Source organism: Arachis hypogaea, chromosome 8, assembly GCF_003086295.3.
Source record: "Arachis hypogaea cultivar Tifrunner chromosome 8, arahy.Tifrunner.gnm2.J5K5, whole genome shotgun sequence".
Taxonomy (NCBI): Eukaryota; Viridiplantae; Streptophyta; class Magnoliopsida; order Fabales; family Fabaceae; genus Arachis; species Arachis hypogaea.
In genome coordinates this window covers 50,938,914-50,959,179 of record NC_092043.1, presented here as the reverse complement: position 1 = coordinate 50,959,179, position 20,266 = coordinate 50,938,914, and the positions used below count along the sequence as shown (strand labels likewise).

Here is a 20,266-nt window from a genome sequence, read left to right as displayed (position 1 = left end):
CAAAATGAGTTTATATTGAACTCATTGAATAAAAATTGCCAAGGAAAACAAAATAACATGAATGAAAAAGGCACAATAATTGCGATCCATGAGGAAACACGCCATTATTTTCATTCAATCTAAATACATATCACGTAGTCCTATTACATTTTGATGGTGGGTTGGACATGTCCCTGTCCCTCATATAAAAATGACAAGAGCATGAATTCAAGCTTAATCCTTGGTTCTCTATAGAAATATTTGTAGTACTTACCTTTTTTTTCTAAAACACCAAGTTGATTCATCATCTCCACTTTTAAATAGAGTGTAGAACTTCAAAAAAAAAAAAGGATCAATATCTCAACCTAACAACTCGATTGCCCTATGAGGTTTGCCAACTCTCTTGAGGCCCGGTTGACTGAGTACTTAATAAGATGAAAAGCACTTTGACCATTCTATGTATCCATTTAGAAATCAATTATTGGCTCTCCAACATTAAGATTTCTTTCCAATGTCCATGGTAAGTCAAAAAGTTTGGCAGTGATGAATTTGAAGACCTTATTGACATTGATATTGTAGGTGGCACTTGAAAAGAACAATGTTGCATTGAGGGCTTTGGCATATGCTCTTGCCTGTTCCATGTGACAAACACATCACAAACATCAATTATCATCTTGTTTAATATATGATATTCTGTCTTCTAAAGCTTATGGTACTCAACATGCTGTGCTTGTTAATTAATAGGCATGAGAATATGGGGAGGTGGTGGATTCGTTTTCCTTTAGGTTCAATGATCATTAAACATGCATTGTTTTTTACTTTTTTCCTAAATAATCAAACATGGGGTCCATATGATTAATTGAATATTAGGTATGAACCAGTTTGCAGAGATTCTTTAAAGTTATGCAGGCAATTCTACTCGGTTTTAAAGGGAAATAACTGGTTTATTTTGGTCTATTTTGATATCAATTTAAATTTGATATATTATCAGTGTAAAAATAACTATATTGATATTGACCGTGTGAATAGTCATAAAAAAAATTATGTGATTAAACGGTTATGTAAAATGTTTTACACTTTCAATGTATCAAAATAATACTACTTGTTTATGACTGAGGGTTAATTTTATTTTCACTAGATGCAGGAGTATTATACCTTAACTTTTTTATGGTAGATGATCAATTAAGAATGTCTTTAAATTTTACCTGACTGGCTATGGTCCATTGCATATCAATTGGGAGCTGAATGAAATCATCAAACTTGGTTCCTACCAATACTGGAATTGCTGTCTGCAAAAATTTAAGCACACATCATTAACAAACATTCTTGAAAAACTGCCTTAACACCTCAATAAACAAGATTCATCATATATAAATCACAATGCCAAAATATATAATAATATACCCTGTTCCATTTCCTGGCTTCTTTATACCACCCTATGACACTGAAATCAACCAATTCACAACCATGCAATAAAATTGAAATCAGATTGGTGGGAACTCATCTAAGCCAACTAGGTTGAATTCTAAAACAAACAGCAGATCATGTTCATACCTGTTTAGTGTGCATCTACTAGTGAGATCAAACATAATCAGAATTGCCACAGAGTCCTTGCATGCTAATGGGATTTGGTCCTCTGATTTTTCATCACCTGCATGGATTAATTAGTTAACTAATTACCACAAAAAAATCTTAACTTGTATCTTAATCATGTATGTATGTAAGTAGGTAGGTACCTGCTATTTCCCAGATAGAATATGAGATTCGAGCACCTTCTACAATTAAAGTTTTGCTATGGTGTTCACCTTGCTTCTTATCTTTTTCAGTTTCAGCACCTACATATTTCATCTACAACAATAAAAACCATTAAAATTTGAATTCAATAGCTGATCAAAATAGATTAAAGTTTGATTAAGAAGGCTAACCAAGAAGCTTGTTTTTCCAATATGGGAATCACCCAAGAGGCTTATCTTCAATGAAACCAAGTCAGAGTCCATGTCATGTGTGTGAAGAAGCTGATGAGGTGGTGTTACCGGCTCCACCAACTCCACGGCGGAGGAGGAGGAGGATGGTAACAGCATGCGGCGGTAGAGGGAAGGAGGGGAGCAGAGGAGGAAGTGGTGGAAGAGGCGATGAATGTATCGCCGGAGGATGGAAATGCGGTGCTGAATGCGGCGGCAGAGGCTGCCTCGGATGACACTCCGGCGAAGCTGGAACATGTTTTGTTGTTTCTTTTCGTTGAAAAATATGTTTGCTGTTTTGTTGTGTTTTGTGTGTGCGCTTTGTTACCTTCATTCTCATGAGTATATAAAGAGAAAGGGCATTGTTGGAATAAAAAAATATGTATATATTATAGGAGTATTCCCTATTATATTTTGACATGTTCTGAAGAATAATTGATGATACCTTCAGACTCAAGTTACTTCAAAATTAGACTGTACATTTATGGAAGGGAAGAGGGTCTTTAAATTAAAAGAGTTGACTCAATTTGAAATAACTCTAACAAAAAGAGGGGAAAAAATAAAAAAAATGGATAAATTGTCATTTTCAAAAGGTTTAATTATTTTATTAATTCTATAATTTTATTAAATTTATAATTAGGGTTTTATATTTTTTTCTTTTTAATTAAATCTTTATACTATTTTTAATTTTAAAAATAGTATAAAGACTCAATTAAAAGAAAAAAATATAGAGACTTAATTAAAAATTTGACGAAATTATAGAAATAAATAGAGTAATTAAACTTAAAAAAAATAGATATATAGTCATTTTCAAAAGGCTATCATGGTGAAATATGAAATAAAACTTGATCACAAGAGATTTCTATAGTTGTGAATTGATTTTTATTTATCTAAAGGTTCTCAATATTTGTTGGAGTAAAGTTAATATGAAATACAGTAATCATTTGCACAGACACATCTTTAATTTCTTGATTCAATTAAGAATTATTTTAATTTATTAAATTTTAAGGCCATAATAAAAATGATGAAGAATCATTTTTGGCTTGAATTTGTCTTTCTTTTTTATTTTTTTATATTTTGGATTTATGTCTGTGTATAATTTTGTTAGTTATTATTGGCAGTTCAATTAAGCTGGCAATAATATTAATAGACTATATCTTGCATTTTCCCTAGGCAAAATTTAAATTCTAAGAGAATTATAGACTACTCTAACCAACTCATATGATTGCATGATGAAAAATGAAAAATGTATTGTCAGTTATAAATATTAAATAAATTAATAAATACCAAAAAAAATAAATTAATAAAATGTAATACCAAATACAAAGCATATATGAAATAATTAAAGGAAGTAGAAGGTCCTTTTTTCTTTTAATTTTAAAAAATAAGCTTTTGCTTTACCCAGAAAGGATAAACAAATAAGCTTTGCAGCTGAAAAACAAGACAAGATCATGCATAGGTTGTAAACATGTTCCCAAAGAAAACATGTGGATTGGGAGACTGCCCATATTGTAATATTGTTTATTTAGATGAATAATTTTAACGTAAGTTTTATAATTATAGGCCATAAGACCCACATGCTGAAATTATTTAATCAGTTATGGAGTCTTGCCCAATTCTATAATAATGCATAATTATTTATTTATTTATTTATTTATTTATTTATTTATACAGATTTGTGTATCTAACAATTATTATGACTATCTTCCTTTAAACAACAAAGAAATAATATTTTTAAAAAACAAGGGGCAAACTGGAGGCATCTCTCTCTATAGGATAATTATATAGGTTTAGTTAATCAATGTCTTAAGAATTTATATTAATATTATTATTATTATTATTATTAAAAAATTTAAATTTTTATTCTAATAAATACATAGTAAATGCATTACAAGTTTAAGTTTTATATATTTTTTTATAAAAACTTTTTTAATAGATAATTTTATCATGTTAACATGTATGAGAACACCTATAAGCTAAATTCTAATTATAATAATACTGAACTCATTAAGACACATTAACCAAGAAAAAATCTTAATAATATGAATGCAGTTGGTGAGATACAAAGATTCCTCCAAAAAATTACTAGCTTTGATGGTAGCTGAGGCTTGAAAGTCTAGATCTATAGGATAAGATCATTAAACTTAATTTGTTATATTTTATTGCAAGAGAGAACAATTTGTTACTGATTAGGAGCTAATACTTTTGGATAAACCAGATTAAATCCAAAAGGTTTAACCCTTTGAATAATGTTACTTATAACAATATAAAAGTGGTGTTTCTTAGGATGAAATATATTTTTTTGTTTTAAAAGATTATTAAAAATTTTAAAAATATTTTTAAATTTTATTTTATTTTTAATTTTGTATCAAAATTTTTTATTTATATTAAAGATATCTCTCTTAAACAACTAATTTTTTAAAAAAATTAATACTAATTCAGTAACAATTTCATAAAGATAATTTTTAACACAAATAATTAGCTCATATTTGTCAAATATTATTGCTAAATTGTTTCTAAAATTTTAAAAAAAATTGTTGTCAACGATATATTTAATGTAAATAGAAAATTTTTAAGACAAAATTAATTATCAATGATACATTTAAAATAAATAGAAAATTTTTAGGACAAAATAAAAATAAAATAAAATTTATGAATATTTTTAAAATTTTTAACCAAATTTCAAGAATAAAAAACATTCTTTACTCTAATCCGGATCTTAGCATATATTGTATTCCTCAAAATAAAACTATTTACATTTTACAGTGTAAAAACACTTTCTATATATGATCATTTTTACAATTGTATAACAAAAGTAAGAGAAATATTACAAAGCATAAAAGAAAAACTTTCAAGGTTGATTAAGAGGGTTAGGAACTAGATTGATTCACCACTAAACTTGTGCTTAAGTATCTCTCTAATTTCTGCTTAGCAATTTTGATTGAATTTCTTGATCATCAGATTGCTTAGCCTTTGATCTGAATTTGGTGCATTGACAAAGCATTCTAACAAAGAATACAATCAAAGCAAGGAAGCATCCAATGGCGCAATCCTGGTCTGAAAGCCTTTTGTCATGGATCTTTTTTAGTTCGAAGAATTGCAGCTGATAAATCATCAATCCCTCTGGAATAATGCCTGTGATTAAGTTAACAATCATGAGAATAAGATACTTACTTAACAAGCAAGTAACATTCGCTAGCCTCTTATCACTTTTTCCTTCACAAAATCTTTAAAGTATTAACAACCTTACTTCAATTGGAGTTCTAGAACAGCTCTAACACAAAAAACTCTGGAAATTAAAAACAGACATGCATATGAAGTTCTATTACTGTGTTGAGAAACTAAACTTGCAAAAGTTCAAAGAAACTTATTACTTGAGGTTTATGGAATGCTTTCAAAATATTAAATATACTAACCAGCTGACAGTTACAATTTTGTTAATCCCACAAAGAGAAAGAATGCACCAATAACTAACCAATTTGTTAACTGTTGCAATCCACACATAGCCACTACTAATCATCCATGCTTGTTAGCAATATCAAAAATCAGGATTAACATGCAGCACATACATAGATCTGAGATTCCATCAACTTCACATGATTCAACAAGTCACTCGTTGCAACTCTTGGATACAGTGCCTAAATTTTCAAATAAGGATGCAATTAATTAGCTACAAATGAGGTTCCAGAGACAATAAAAAAATATATTTTACTGATGTATTATTAATTATATGTAACTCCACGAAGTAATATCGATTTTATTAAACTTTTTTTTACTCTAAAGTATATTAAAGTACATGAGAAATATTAGATGAATAAGTTATATATAACTAAGCTCAACCAAAATATTTTTCCTTTTTGTTACGTGTCTCTTTTTTTTTCAATTAGTTTTTATTGTGTTAATAAATTATTTAATTAACTTAATTGAACTTAGTTAACAAAATGAGTTAGCATGACCGTTTAATACACCTTAAAAGTCAAAACCTGTGCAAACTTTAAAAAAAAAAAAAACAGAGCTTTTCTTTCAAAATGAGTTCAAATGCTATTTATTTGTAATCGTTGAGAGCCACGTGTATTTTACTTTAAATTTATACTTGTATTTATTCATACAAGTTCATTCATGATCATGAAAAACATACTAATTTTTTTAAGATTCTTAAATATCATATTAAAAATAATTATGTTCAGTATACATCAAAATCAATTATTAATGTAAAATACACATTAAAAATAAATTAAACTATACATACATTTATATAAAAATAGATCATAACTAATTTTAATATATAAATAATATTTTTATATTAAAAATATAAATATTTGTAGTATAAACGTTGGACAAACTCATACCCTTTGACCATTGAAAGAGTTGGTAACTTTTATTTTTATTTTTGTTTCATCAATTTTAAAACAATATCCAAGCAATGAATCATGGATTGTTTGAGAGATAGATTCTTGGTGAGTCCAAATACTAATGACAGGCTAATATGTAGCATTACTAAATAATTAGAGCCATTAATTAACACACAGATTGCTCTATCTATCTATGTACCTGTAACTGCAAGTAACTAATTCTAACCATGAATAACCGTTTTTCCCTCCCAAAAGAATAGTAATATTCCTTTCTCTCTTTTCTCTCTTGATTGAAGTTGGAAAATTAAGCATGTCAAAGGTGGTGGTTTATCTCTTGATAGCCACCGCCATATTGGGCTTCATAGTCTTTTCACCATGTAACCCTAATGAGGAACCCAATGCTCGCCTTAACCGGAGGCTAGGGTTTATGCTACAAGATCGAGCACCGTACTTTGATCCTCTCATGGTGAAGATCAAGACGCATCCTCCTCGGAGTTTAGACAACAGCTCATCAGTCAAGGATGTTGCGGACACCTACCAATATCTGACGTCGGCCGGAAGATTGAACACGACGCTGCGATTGATTATCTTGTTTCCGTTGCTGGATCGAGAGCCCAAGGATGGTGCCGTTAGTTTCAATGAATTGCAGGCTTGGATCACGCAACGAGCCATGGAGAGGTTGGATTATGTCACGCAGGCTGAGTTAGATTCCAAAGACATGGATCAAGATTCAGCTCTCTCTTTCCGAGAGTATTTGCCTAATTTTTCTCAGCACGATATAGGTATCTTTCTTTTCATCTTTTCTGTCCGTGCAGTTATTTTCGTGCGAAGTTGATAGTCGAAAATCATTAAAATCAAACACCAATCATCTAATGGTCCTGAACTACTAATTTCATAAGAAGACAACTGCTGGTAAATTTTTATCGATTATGTCCCCTGAGTTATGACAGAGAGTTTATTTATTCACAACTCTTTTGTTAAGAAACTCAAAGATAATTAGAAGGATGAATTCGATTTTTTTTAATTGTAAATTACATCATATAATAAAATAATCATGAAAACTAATTTGTAATTGACTTCCCGTGAAGTTGATAGTTCTTTTAAGATTTTGTAGTTGGTTATGTATAATGTGACTGTGGTTGCAATTTAAAATATGAAAGTTTTTACTATCATTTGGTTCTTAGTAATCAGGCAAAACAGAGAGAATAAGTTAAAGATATGAATATATATGACTTGTAATGATAATTTAAAAAATGTGAGAGATCTAAGTCAAAACTTCGAAGGTTGATCATTTAATTGTGTATTTTACTGCTTTATAATAACTTGTTGTAGATATGAACATTATCAATGACTTAATAAGTTAATATAAATTGAAAATAAGTTTAAGAATGCAATTTTTTGATGAAACAGAGAAAAGAGAGATGGGGCATGGTGAAGCAGGATGGTGGATGGAGAAATTTAATACTGCAGATATTGATCACAATGCAGTTCTCAACTTCACAGAGCTTAGAGAGTAATATATATTTCATTATTTCTCCTTTTTTTTTCATCTTTCATTATTTCAATATTCTTTTGTGTGTTACACCATTTGAAATTGTTCTGGTTTATTCATGTATTGCAGCTTTTTGCACCCTGAAGATAGTGAAAATCAAAATATGTTGAAATGGTTGTTACGAGATAGACTTAAGTAAGCATTCTTACCATGTTAATTTTCAATTTGGTTTTTAAAATTATCAGCCTTCATCAAACTAGTTTTTTATTTCAAAAATAACTAAATTGGTTCTCAAATTGACAAATTATAATTTTTTATTTGTCTCTATCTAATTCACCTGTTATTAATACAATATTGACATAGAGTATTACAGTGCCAAAATATAGTAAAAACTTCTGAATATCTAAATAGATATCTCAAGTTGATTAATTTAACTCATTTTAGTGTCAATATCAATATAAAATTAATTAACTAAAAGAAATTTAATTCACCAATTTAGGACATCTATGTTTTAACCATATTTTGTTGTTGTTGGAGATGCTGCACTGACGAATTAAAGTCTTAATCACTACTTATAATTTTGGAGGCTAATTTGATTATTTTCAAAAATAAAAAACTGTTTTAATAATAAACTTAAAAGACTAAATTGAACATTATCTCATTTAAAATTTCTTTATGAAAGAGAAACAAAAATAATAATTTTGAAGACAGCTCCAACAACAAAAATAAAATAATATGTGAGAATAATTAAATCATTTTATTTAAATTATTATCTATCGTCTTTATCTAAAGATATGAAATAGTCATCATACTTTATAATGAATACTTATACAATTTTATGTGAAGGTAATAAATAAGAACTATTAGATGATACTTAATTAAATTATCATGTAATAATTTTTAACTATTATTTTTGTATGAAAATAATTTTATAATACTAGTAGTAAGGATCAATATACATTATTAACCCTTAAGCACAAGGTAATGAGTTCGTTAACTAAAAAAAAAATGATGTTTTATTTGAATACAGGCGCATTGATGATGGAACCGATGGTAAACTTGATTTCAATGAATTTGAAGACCATGTATATGTGACATACGAAAGTTATATGGACTTTGAAAGTAATGGAACGAATGTACCCAATGCAAAGGACAAGTTTTCTGAGCTTGATATGAATAAGGACCAGTACGTCTTTATGTTTTTCATTCTAAATACTTCCTTTATTCTTTAATATTAATTACTCTACTAATAATTAAAGTTATCCTTATTATCATTATATATTTGGCAGATTCTTGTCACCGGAAGAATTAATACCAATACTCCCTTATCTCTACCCAGGAGAGCTAGCTTATGCTAAATATTACACCTACTATTTAATGAATGAGGTTAGTTATTTTTATGAACTTGTGCATTTTTAAAATAATTTAGTTTTGATTTACGATCAATATAAATATTCAATCATGTAAAATTATATTAATAAAAATAATTATTTTTTATATTAATTATTTATCTAAAAAAATAAATTAAATTAAAATAATAATATAAAATATTTTACATGATTTATATGATCTTTTAGTTTCTACAATAACAAGAAAAACCGTTTATTTACTTATTTATTTTGAATATTCAAAATTATATTGTTGATGTAGGCTGATGACAATAAAGATGGAAAATTATCACTGGAAGAAATGCTTGATCATGAATTTATTTTCTACAGCACAGTTCATGCCGATGGCCATTCGGAAAGTGATGATGAACATGATGAGCTTTGAAGTTAAATGTTTTAAAAACAAGGTTACAAGTGTACTTAAATAGTTTTTTTTTTATTATTTTGTAAAGTATGCGATTCAATTCAATGCTTTTTTCTTTTACTATTCTTTCAAAGAAGACACAAACCAAAACTAATCAATAAGTTTTGGCATTAAAATTGAACCACCTACAATTTTAGAAGAGGCATATTGAATTCAAACCAATTCACAATTGTTTCGCTTGAATTTTGTTTGATTTTGATAGGAATATCGATTAAATTTTGTATCAAATGATGTTAATTTGGAGAATAGATATGATTTTTTTAAAAAGATAATTAGATTATGAATTTAGTGACTTAGTATCAAAATGAGTTTTGTATATGGTGAAAAAATAATAAAATTCTCAATATTATTAATAATAGTTATAACCAAATGCTTAACATGAACCGAGATAGAACAGAAATTAAATAACTTCACAAATTAAAATTTAAAAGAAAACAATAAAGAAACTAAGTTTAAAAATGATGATTTTAAAATGACTTCTAACGTTCAGAATAATTTTAATTAAAAATATCAAAAATCATTTTAATTTTGATCAAAAACGTTATGAACGAAAAAAACATTTAATTTTTTTATTAATTATCTTGGATTTAATGCGTTAAGGTGTGCATCACTTCACAATATAAGAAAACGTAGTTAAAAAATCATGGAGGTGAGTTATTAAACTCCACAATTAAATACTCTTAGGGTAGAATTTTAGTATTTTTCTATATTTGTTTTGTGTACCAAATTTATTTGTAGCCTTTCTTTTAGTTAGATAAAATTTATTTGTAGCCTTTCTTTTAATATAGTATTGTAATAAATTTTAAATATATTTGGAATTTATTAATTTTTCAGTGTTTGGTATTTTTAATATTTTATTTAAAATTTCTGTTTTAAATTAAATTGTGATGTTAGTATAGTATGATGAGTTGATGACCCTTTTTTCTTTTTCATAAAATGGTGACCCTTTATAGTGCCAAAATTAGTAAGGATATGCTACTTTTGTTGGATGTTGCATTCTTATGTGAACTCACTCGGTCCATTAGTCACATTTATTGGATTTATTATTTTGGCCCAATGCACATATCATCATATTTGTGGTATACCATTAAAATATAAAGCCCAAAAAAAAAACTCTCCATTAAGATCTCATAAAAACTATTTAAATTAAATCAAATTGAGTTGGTCTAGTGATTAGCCTACTAGTTCACTTAAATAAATGTTGGAAGTTCAAATTCCGCATGCAGCAATCCATTGACCGAGATAAATTTTCTAATGAACTTTTGAAAAACTTTTAAGTATATCCGTATCTCAATGAATTTAAATCATTGATCTTAATTATATATTATATATTTTTTTATAATTAAAATCAATAATTAAAAATTACTGAAATATTAATATATCAGTATATTTTAAATTTATTTTTAAACTTTTAAGCAAAAGATGTAAAAACTAAGAATTACGTACTCTCAAAATTGTATTTTAGGATGAGAGTCCAATATAGGATGATATATAGGCTCATAAAATATACGAGATTAATTAATTACTAAATTGCGTTCAACTGAAAATTCCCATCACATACGCACATAACTATATATAATTAACTAAATGATATAAAATAGAAGAATTTTGCAAATACATATGGTATTAAATTAAATAAGTAAATAAATAAATAAATACATATATTAGATCCTTGCTTTCACCACCTAATTATTATTAACATGTAGAAGTAGAAGTCGTAGAAATGTCCTTGGTTAGCTTTGATAGAAAACTGAAAAAGTCAATGATAAAATTAAATGGATGAACTAATCATTTTGTTGTGTAGTTCACGCCAACCAAGTAGTAATAACTTATAAGAAGCTAATTGCACATGTCCATCTATAGTACAAACAACACATTATTTATTCTCATTAATACTACTCGTCATCCATATTAACTTCATGCACTATACATTATTAATTACTATACACTATATTACAGATTCTACTTTAATTTATTTACAAATTTTAATATTGACTTGATTAAAAACATATATCTAATTCTTATATATGGAGGATATGATGTTAATTGTTTATAATTATATATTTATTACATCTAAAATGATATAATTAGTCTAATAATTAATAATTAATAAATATTAAATAAAATAATTTTAAACTATTTAAATTAATTTTTTATTGTTTCTTAAACATGATTATATAAGTGCACCATGAAGAAAACCAATTCAAATAATAATGTGAAATCTATATTATATTATCTTGTTATTATTTCTTAAGGAATCCAACTTGTCACTTTATTTATTTATTATAAATAAGTTGACTAGCCTAACAAGTATGTATATCTTAGCCATTTTTTCAGTATTTGCCCTATGTATGCTAGCCAAGGTTATTAAGCATGATGTAAGCTGATATCATACCAAATTTAATTATAAAGTTTCGTTTGCATGTGCATGATTATTTTTTTAATTATTACAAGGGTGAGTTAACTGAAGAATAGTATATAATTTGGATCATTTACGAAAATATAATTTTAATTCAATATTTATAAATATATATATTTAGCATTGAGATTGCTCTTAGTTCCTTATACTAATTAACAAAAGGTTTAATTATTCTATCGATCTCTATATTTTTACTGAATTTTTAATTAGATCCTTATATTTTTCTTTTTTCTTTTTGATTAAATTCCTATACCAGATTTTGTAATTAAATTCCTATTATAACAAAAATGATAGAATTAATAGAATATTCTATTAAACAAATCAAATATGCCTAACAATCTAACACTTTATTGAATATTCTGTTAATTTCAACATTTTTGTCATAATATGGACTTATTTACAAAATCTAATATAATATAGGGACCTAATTAAAAAAATATATATAAAGACCTAATTGAAATTTTGATAAAAATTATAAAAATCGACAGAATAATTAAACCTTAACAAAAATATTAAAAATAGGGTAGGACTAGCTATATATATCCTGTGAAATACAGATAAGATTTTTACAATTTTAGTTTCAAACTATATTTAATGTTAAATAATTATGTGTATGTATTTATAGAAATGAGTAACACACATATTTTTGACAAATCAAGCATGTAAATAACTCTCCATACTGTGCAATGCAAGTGACAAAAAATTGCCATTTTCTAAGCTTATAAATTAAAGTCAAATATGTAAACCATGCCCCTTTCCTTCAATGTCTCTGCATCCTACTCAATTCCCCACAATTAATAATCTTGCATCTCACCCTTTCCTCCACAATCATTACATTTATCCCACCATATACTAAATTTTTTCCTATATATATTTACAATAATGTACCCTTTAGTTTGATCTATATATGCAACATCATCTAAAATTTTCATTTACAATATATTCTATTATAGTATATTTCCATTAGAAAAATATATTATTGAAATTTGTTAACTTAAGTTTATAAAATATGATATAGTCTAACATAAATATGCCAAATACAGTTCAATTTACACAAATTTTTAATACAAATTGTCTCTTTTTTTTCTTTCCTTTTTTGTGTTTGTCATCAAAACTCAAGATTTACTAGATTTCTATATTATCAAATATAACTTTTTTTAACCTAATTTCAAAGATGATATATATAAACAACTTTATTTTTCTTTTCTAAATCCTTGTGTTTCATGCATGATCCATGCAACAAAACAATGTCATAATCTTTATTAAAAAAAGAAAAAAGGAAAAAAAAAGTTTCATTGTAGTCAACTACACTTCATGTCAACTTTATGCAGCCTCTAAATGTAAGGTAATTATTGTGGTCCAAATAAGCATATCCCTCTTGAGTTATTATTATTTTTATTATGATATGATGATGATATTAATGTTGCTATGTATACTCAGAGATACATAGTGATTAGTGATGAAGATTTAATAACACACCACTTGGGTCAGTGTGCCCAACCAAAGTGAGAGAAAGGAAACAAATAAATAGATTATATATATATATATATATATATATATATATATATATATATATATATATAAGATATAAGATGGCTAGTCATGTTTTATGGTAGGTGACTAAACAACCACCTTCAAAGCTCACAAACTCCCCCTTTTTTTTAATCTTTTATTTATTTAACTAGTTTAATTTTGATGCACTGATACTATAAAATATTTTTCACAGTCGTGTAATCATATATATTATGACTATTTACGCAGTCAATGTAAAAGATAATTATTTTTAATAACGTGACATTACGTAATTGGATGCACTCGTATAAAATTATTTTTAAAATTAAACTCTTATTTAATTTGTATTATAAAAAATATAAAAAAATCTCCCTTTTTTTTTTGAACTATCCCCTAAAGTTTCAACACCTCATTCATTTCTCTTTGATGCAAAGAAAAGAGCCCACCAAAAAAAAAAAATTTACACATAAAAAGGAAAATTTTCACTCAACTAGTACATTTCTATTATATATGCTATGCTAAGGGAAAATAATTAATGTTGGTGAAAAATAAAGAAAGAAAGCTAGTACCAAGAAGTGTAGAAATCTGTTAGAACTTACAATTTCTCATAATCTTATTCTATTAACAAAGTAATTAACATGATATCAACTTCCAAAAATTAAAAGAAAAATTGATGAATAAGAAGTTCCTTATGAACTACTTGAAGAATATATGAGCAGAACAGAAGCAAAGTACTTAAAATTAAAAGCAAAGACAATGAATTATGTAAAGAATTAATGAAATTAAAATGCATAAACTTTTCTATACAGTTCATATATATATATATATATATATATATATATATATATATATATATATATATATATATATATATATATTTGGGTTTTTTCTAGTTAGACATGAGACCTACCAATGCCTCCTGCTTGTGATTTTCCCACCAAGTAGTGTAAGAATCAGAAGCATGAGCATTGATTTCTTCTTCATCATCTTCCTCAGTAGCAGCAGCTTCAGCAACAGGAAGATTGAGATCAAGCAAGTCCCTAATCTCAGGCACTGAAGATTCTTGAAGTACAACTGTTTGATGAAAGTTCCCAGTATCAGAAGCAGAAGCCATATGGGACCTCTTGTGTCCACCCAAGGCTTGACCAGATGAAAATACCTTAAAGCAAATTGGACATTCATGCCCCTTGTTCTTGTTTCCCTTCTTGGATTCTCTGTCAAAACCATTACTATTATTACCAAATTCATGTACTTGTTGTGATGCATATTCATTGTTGTTGTCAGTGGGGGTGGGTGATGATGGTGCTGGTGGTGGTGCTTCTTCATGTTCTGCTTCAGCTTCAGCTTCAAACTCAATGCTGTTTTCACTGCTCTGATCATTATTATTCCTTGAAGCAAAAGAGCAACCTTTGATCTTCTTGTGACTTGCTCTGTGACCCCCAAGAGCTTGGTATGAATGGAAGATCTTGTTGCAGGTTGTACACTCAAACTTTCCTCTCTTATGATTATGAGAAGAACTGCTCTTGATGCTGAATTCACCTTCTGATGAATTAGGCTTTTTGTTTGATCCACAATCCCAAAACTTTGCCTTAATTGAATTGTACTTATTGTTAGTAGTACCTTCTTCAAATGCAGACTCAGAATCAAGTTCATACTTTTTCTTATCCTTCCCAATAATCTTGCTGAAACCATTAACTGAAACTGTGGTGTTGTTCATCACCTTAACTCCTTTGGCACTCTCAGTAGCCAAAAATTCTGAACTTTTCTTCCCTTTGGAGCTTAGATTTGGAGAACTCAAATAGCTGCCTAATTTTGAAAACTCAGAACCAATGTTGACAAGCTTCTTGTTCTTGTTCTTAGAGAACTCAGAAACAGAATTGACACCACACCATGGACTCAAATCCCTGCTTAACATCATCAAGCTCATAGCAACTTCTTCTTGTTCATGCTCATCAGCCTCAGAAACAGAAGAATCAGTTGTTGTTGCTGCTGGTGCTGATAATGGTGCTATGTACCTTGTTCTTGTTCTCTTGGATCTTCTCCTTCTGCTTGGAGCATTGGCTTCTTCATTATCAGAATGGCTAGCACTATTGTTAGTCCATGATGAATCTTGATCACACTCCATGCTCTCTACTTTCTCAGAAGAATGGCACTTCATGTGGCCAAATAGTGCTCTCCAAGACTGAAAACCTTTACCACAATCCTTGCAGAACAACAGAGAATTGTCTTCACTTGTTGAATTGGTTAGCCTCCATGTCTTCTTGGGATTCTCTCTCAGACCATAGCCTTCAGAACCTATTCCTGTGTTGTTTTCTGTAGATGAAGAAGATGAAAGCATCTTCTTAATTTTTGCTGTTGATGATGATGCAAGAAGCTTGTTATTGTCATGGTGATGATCTATGTCACCATTGATGACATGAGACCTCATGTGACCACCCAAGGATCTACCACAAGGGAAGCTCCTGCTGCAGAACTTGCACACATGCTTGTTCTTCTTGTTGATGTGTTGTCCTTGATTATAATCTTCTTCTTCCATTGTTGGATTCATCATATTCAAACAACAAAAAGAAGAGACACAGAGAAAAGCCAAAAAGATTATTGAATCAACAACAAACTAACACTATACCGAGTCAGAGAATATTGAAGAATGCTGATGAAGAATTCATCACACACATCGATCTCAGCACCAGAGAGAAATAAATGGCAATAGAAGCAGAGGATGAGAAGAAAAAAGAAGCATGACCCAGATCAGATTATGGAGTGAGAAGCAAGAATCCACAACAAAGATCAAATTTTGCAAGCTAAGTATGTTGTTTGTTCAAGATCCAAGGAAGCCACAAAAGGTGGAAATTAAAAGAAACCAAAAGAATAAAAGCTTCTTCTTGTTGTTGTTGAATTCCTCTGTGGCTATCTAGTAGCTAGTACTATAGAGAAGAAATAGCTGGTTGTAACTACAACAACTTGATGATATTTGAAGAATAGGAAAAGATCAAAGTTGTGAATGAATGAATGAATGAATGTGTTGGTGTGGTGATAGATAGAAGAGTGTGTGTGTTGTTGTTGGCAAATGCTAATGATAGGGATGATGAGAAGAAAAGAACAAAGGAGAGAGTGAGTGTATGTGTGAGTGAGCGTTTGTTTCTCTCTCACACTTACTCATTCTCTCTCTCTCTCTTAATTAACTTCACTATATTTGGAGGAGAAATCCATGCATGGAAGCAAACTTCAGAATTAAAATATGTTTGTAACAGATAAAGAGAGAGAGGCCACGTGTACTCAACTTCATCATCATATTACGCCACCCTTTAATTAATCTAATGACAACAATTATTAATTGCTTATTTACAGATAGATCACTATTTTGTATTCCTCTGGGAAACTCATGAACTAATGATACATACATTATAAATCTTCTAATATTACGTGATCAATAAATATTATTATTTTGAGTTAGTATTTGGTTAATAATAATTTATTTTAATATTTATAAAATATATATATATATAATTTAAACATATATTTATAAAAATAAAATTTTTAATATTAAATTATCAAATGTCATGTCCAGTTAGCACTCTCATGTTAATATACCTTGTCTGTTGACAATTCAACACCTTAATTATTATGTTAAATGATATGATTAAAGAAGAATATTAAGCTACAAAGACATATACAATGTTAATATAGTAGTTTTATTTTTTATCTTTTTTACTATGAAGGTGGAGATATATATATATATATTAAGAGTTTGTGTAACTACACTAACTCACTGAGTGGATTCCCTTCCAACAAATACTATTCTTTCCTTTGTCTTGCTATCAACGAAATCCCATCATTCTTCTTTATATAATATTTTAGTAGGTTTAATTATTCTATAGATCTTTATAATTTTACTGTATTTTTAATTAATTTTTTTATTTTTGTTTTGATTAAATTTATATATTATATCAAATTTTATAATTAAATTTTTATCGTGACAAAAATACTAAAATTAATAAAATATTTTATTAAACAAAATAAATATATACATAATACTTAATTAAATATTTTGCATAATTTAACAGAATATTTTATTAATTTTAATATTTTTGTTATACTTAATTATAAAATTTAATATAGTATAAATATTTAATTAAAAAAATATAAAAATTTAATTAAAATTTTGATAAAATTATAAAAATTGATTGGATAATTAAACTATTTTAATATTGCAAAATTGAGATATCAACTTCTTTTGAGATATTTTAGAAGCAGTTAAAAGTTAAAATAAAAATGTATATAGTAAGTTGGAAGTGAAAGATGCCACAGTGTGGCCGTTATTCTTTTGGACTTGCCATAAATACCATGATTTTGTTATTAGTGTTGTTAGTGTTAAACAGTTTTTAAGATTTTGAAAGTGGGTCCCATTACATGGGTCACCCTCCATCTACTTCCAGTTGCTTCAGCTTCCAATCACACTCTGCCACTCTTCTTTTCTTCATTCTCTGCAGGGATATATATTGAGTCACCTATAATCAATTATTTAATATATAATTATATATAACAGATGGATAATTATAGAAAATTAATTTTTAATAATTAATATTAGTTAAGTTTTTATTTGAAATTATTATTTAACTCTTATTATTTAGAAAATTTAGAGTTTAAAATATAAAATTCTATAATAAAAAGATAATTTCAAAAAATTTAATTAATATTGACTAAGAAATGTTGAAATTTTAGTTGAATTTAAATTTTTTTGTTATTTATTAAATTTAAATATAAATTTTCTTAATTGAAATATAAGGTTCTTACTTTTTTAACTTATCTGACATTAATTAAAATTTTACATATTTAATAGATAAGAACATGAATTAATAAGATGTATAAAGAAAAACTAAAAATAGATGAAAAAAAAAAAGTGACATGTGAATAGCAAAATTCCTAAAACATTTTTATGAATAGGTCATTATCAAGTGGGGTTGGTTCGGCTATTATTTAATTAATTTCTATTTGAAGTTCTTGTTCTGAAAGATTGGTTGATCTTAAGGCCTACCTAGGGTATAAAGTCCGTTTCTTTTTTGTTGCAACTAAATTCTGCCACATTATTATTTTTTTCCATCAAATTATATATTATTTGAAGAAAACGAAATTATCTTATATTTATTTTTATAATAAAAAATTATAAGTAATATATAACTAAATCAATTAAAAAAATAATGTTTATTTGATGTGAATAAAAACCTAACATATTGCAGCATATATCGCGGCAGTTAGGAGCGAAACTGCAATAAGAATTTATTAAGGACAATTTTGTTTTGCCTTTGATGCACTTAATAACTTGTTAAGGGTATTTTAGTTTATTATAATAAATAACAGAAAAAAAAAACCATTAAAAAGAAAATCATTCTTTGGAGTTTAGATAAAAATAATTTTAATTTAACCATGTTGAATGAAGCCCATAGAAATAAATTTAAAGTAATGACAGAATCCAAAAATTTAAAGTAATGACAGAATCCAAATATTTAATTCTCCCTTCGATTAATTGAGAAGTCTTTGAAATACGTCAATAACAAAGTAATTAAAGGAAGTAGTTCAAACATATGATTGACCCAAAAAATAAAATATAAAAAGTCACTTTTTTAGATATAGATAATTTTAGAGTAGTTATATAGGAATTGAGTTCACTACAAAATTGAACAATATTAATACAAAGCTTTTTTATTATTTAATGAACGAATTCGATATATATGTCTATTTGAAAGCTATAAGATTCAAATATTCATTACAAGGAAAATTAAAGCAAGTTAATTAATTAAAATATCGTGTCACAACCACAATTTAGTAAATATACTAATATAATAATGTGGTCCTTATTATTATTATTATTTGTTTTTGAAAGTTTGACTTGGTACAAATTAAATTACATGACATGACTAGTAAACTATATTTCTTAGTATGTGAATGTTACACACCAATCCAAAAGATAAAGTTACATAAATGCATACAAAAGTAGGGGCAACAATTTGAGTATATATGGTTAAAATAGATAGCCTAAAAATTAATTTATTTAATTAGGCATAATTAATCATCACTTAATGCACCCAGGGCAGATATAAATAATAATTAATTAGGTACAAGCTGTCTAGTTTTGTGGCTTGTGATTTGCATAGTTGTGTTTATGACAAGGGTGCATTGGAATATTGGATCTTAGTTCAGTCATTTGCTTAGTTTTTTCACTATGATATCTCTAATAATAATCATATTATACTGTCACATACTAATTAATACTATAGCCAGGATGGCAAACCCCATATATAGTGCCGGCAATTTTTCTTTTCCTTTTATGAATTTTTTTTCGTTTCGTGTCTTCTGTGATCTCTTTCGTGCATTTTCCTTTGTGTACTATTTCAATGTTTTCGTGTGTTTTTTTGTGCGTGCTCTTTCTTCGTTTTTTCTCGATTTCCATTGTTTCTGAAATCATTTTGAAATCAAGCTCAGATCTGAAATTGTTTTGAAATCAAGTTTTGAAATCATTTTGAAGATAATGAGTGATTCAACTTCAGATTGTCAGCAATTGAACCAGAGTAAAGTGGATTTTGGATTTGAATCCAATAAAGTTCTTGAGGTGTGGTTTAATTCCAGTTAATGTTTTTGTTGGTAGTTTATGATTCTGTAGGTGAATAATATTTTATCGTTGATGGTTTGAGTTGAATGTAATATAAGAGTTTTGCATTAAAAAATATTTTTCTGTATTTGC

General features: G+C 27.5%; 3 protein-coding genes across 3 annotated transcripts; 1 reads left to right on the top strand and 2 right to left on the bottom strand.

Moving 5' to 3' along the window:
- Positions 1-68: 68 nt before the first annotated feature.
- LOC112708496 (septum-promoting GTP-binding protein 1-like) lies at positions 69-2,268 on the bottom strand. The gene is made up of 6 exons (XM_025760637.3): positions 1,905-2,268; positions 1,716-1,827; positions 1,534-1,630; positions 1,384-1,423; positions 1,185-1,268; positions 69-611 (listed from the first exon to the last, which is right to left on the bottom strand). The coding sequence occupies exons 1-6, from the start codon at positions 2,196-2,198 to the stop codon at positions 447-449; spliced, it is 792 nt and encodes a 263-aa protein (XP_025616422.1). The 5' UTR covers positions 2,199-2,268; the 3' UTR covers positions 69-446.
- Positions 2,269-6,479: 4,211 nt separating this feature from the next.
- On the top strand, positions 6,480-9,779 carry LOC112708193 (uncharacterized). The gene is made up of 6 exons (XM_025760365.3): positions 6,480-7,074; positions 7,703-7,805; positions 7,914-7,979; positions 8,815-8,970; positions 9,074-9,170; positions 9,435-9,779. Exons 1-6 carry the CDS (start codon positions 6,603-6,605, stop codon positions 9,555-9,557), a joined length of 1,017 nt encoding a protein of 338 aa, XP_025616150.1. The 5' UTR covers positions 6,480-6,602; the 3' UTR covers positions 9,558-9,779.
- Positions 9,780-14,411: 4,632 nt separating this feature from the next.
- On the bottom strand, positions 14,412-16,715 carry LOC112708192 (uncharacterized). Its single transcript, XM_025760364.3, has one exon. The coding sequence runs from the start codon at positions 16,076-16,078 to the stop codon at positions 14,417-14,419; it is 1,662 nt and encodes a 553-aa protein (XP_025616149.1). The 5' UTR covers positions 16,079-16,715; the 3' UTR covers positions 14,412-14,416.
- Between the last annotated feature and the right edge of the window lie 3,551 nt (positions 16,716-20,266).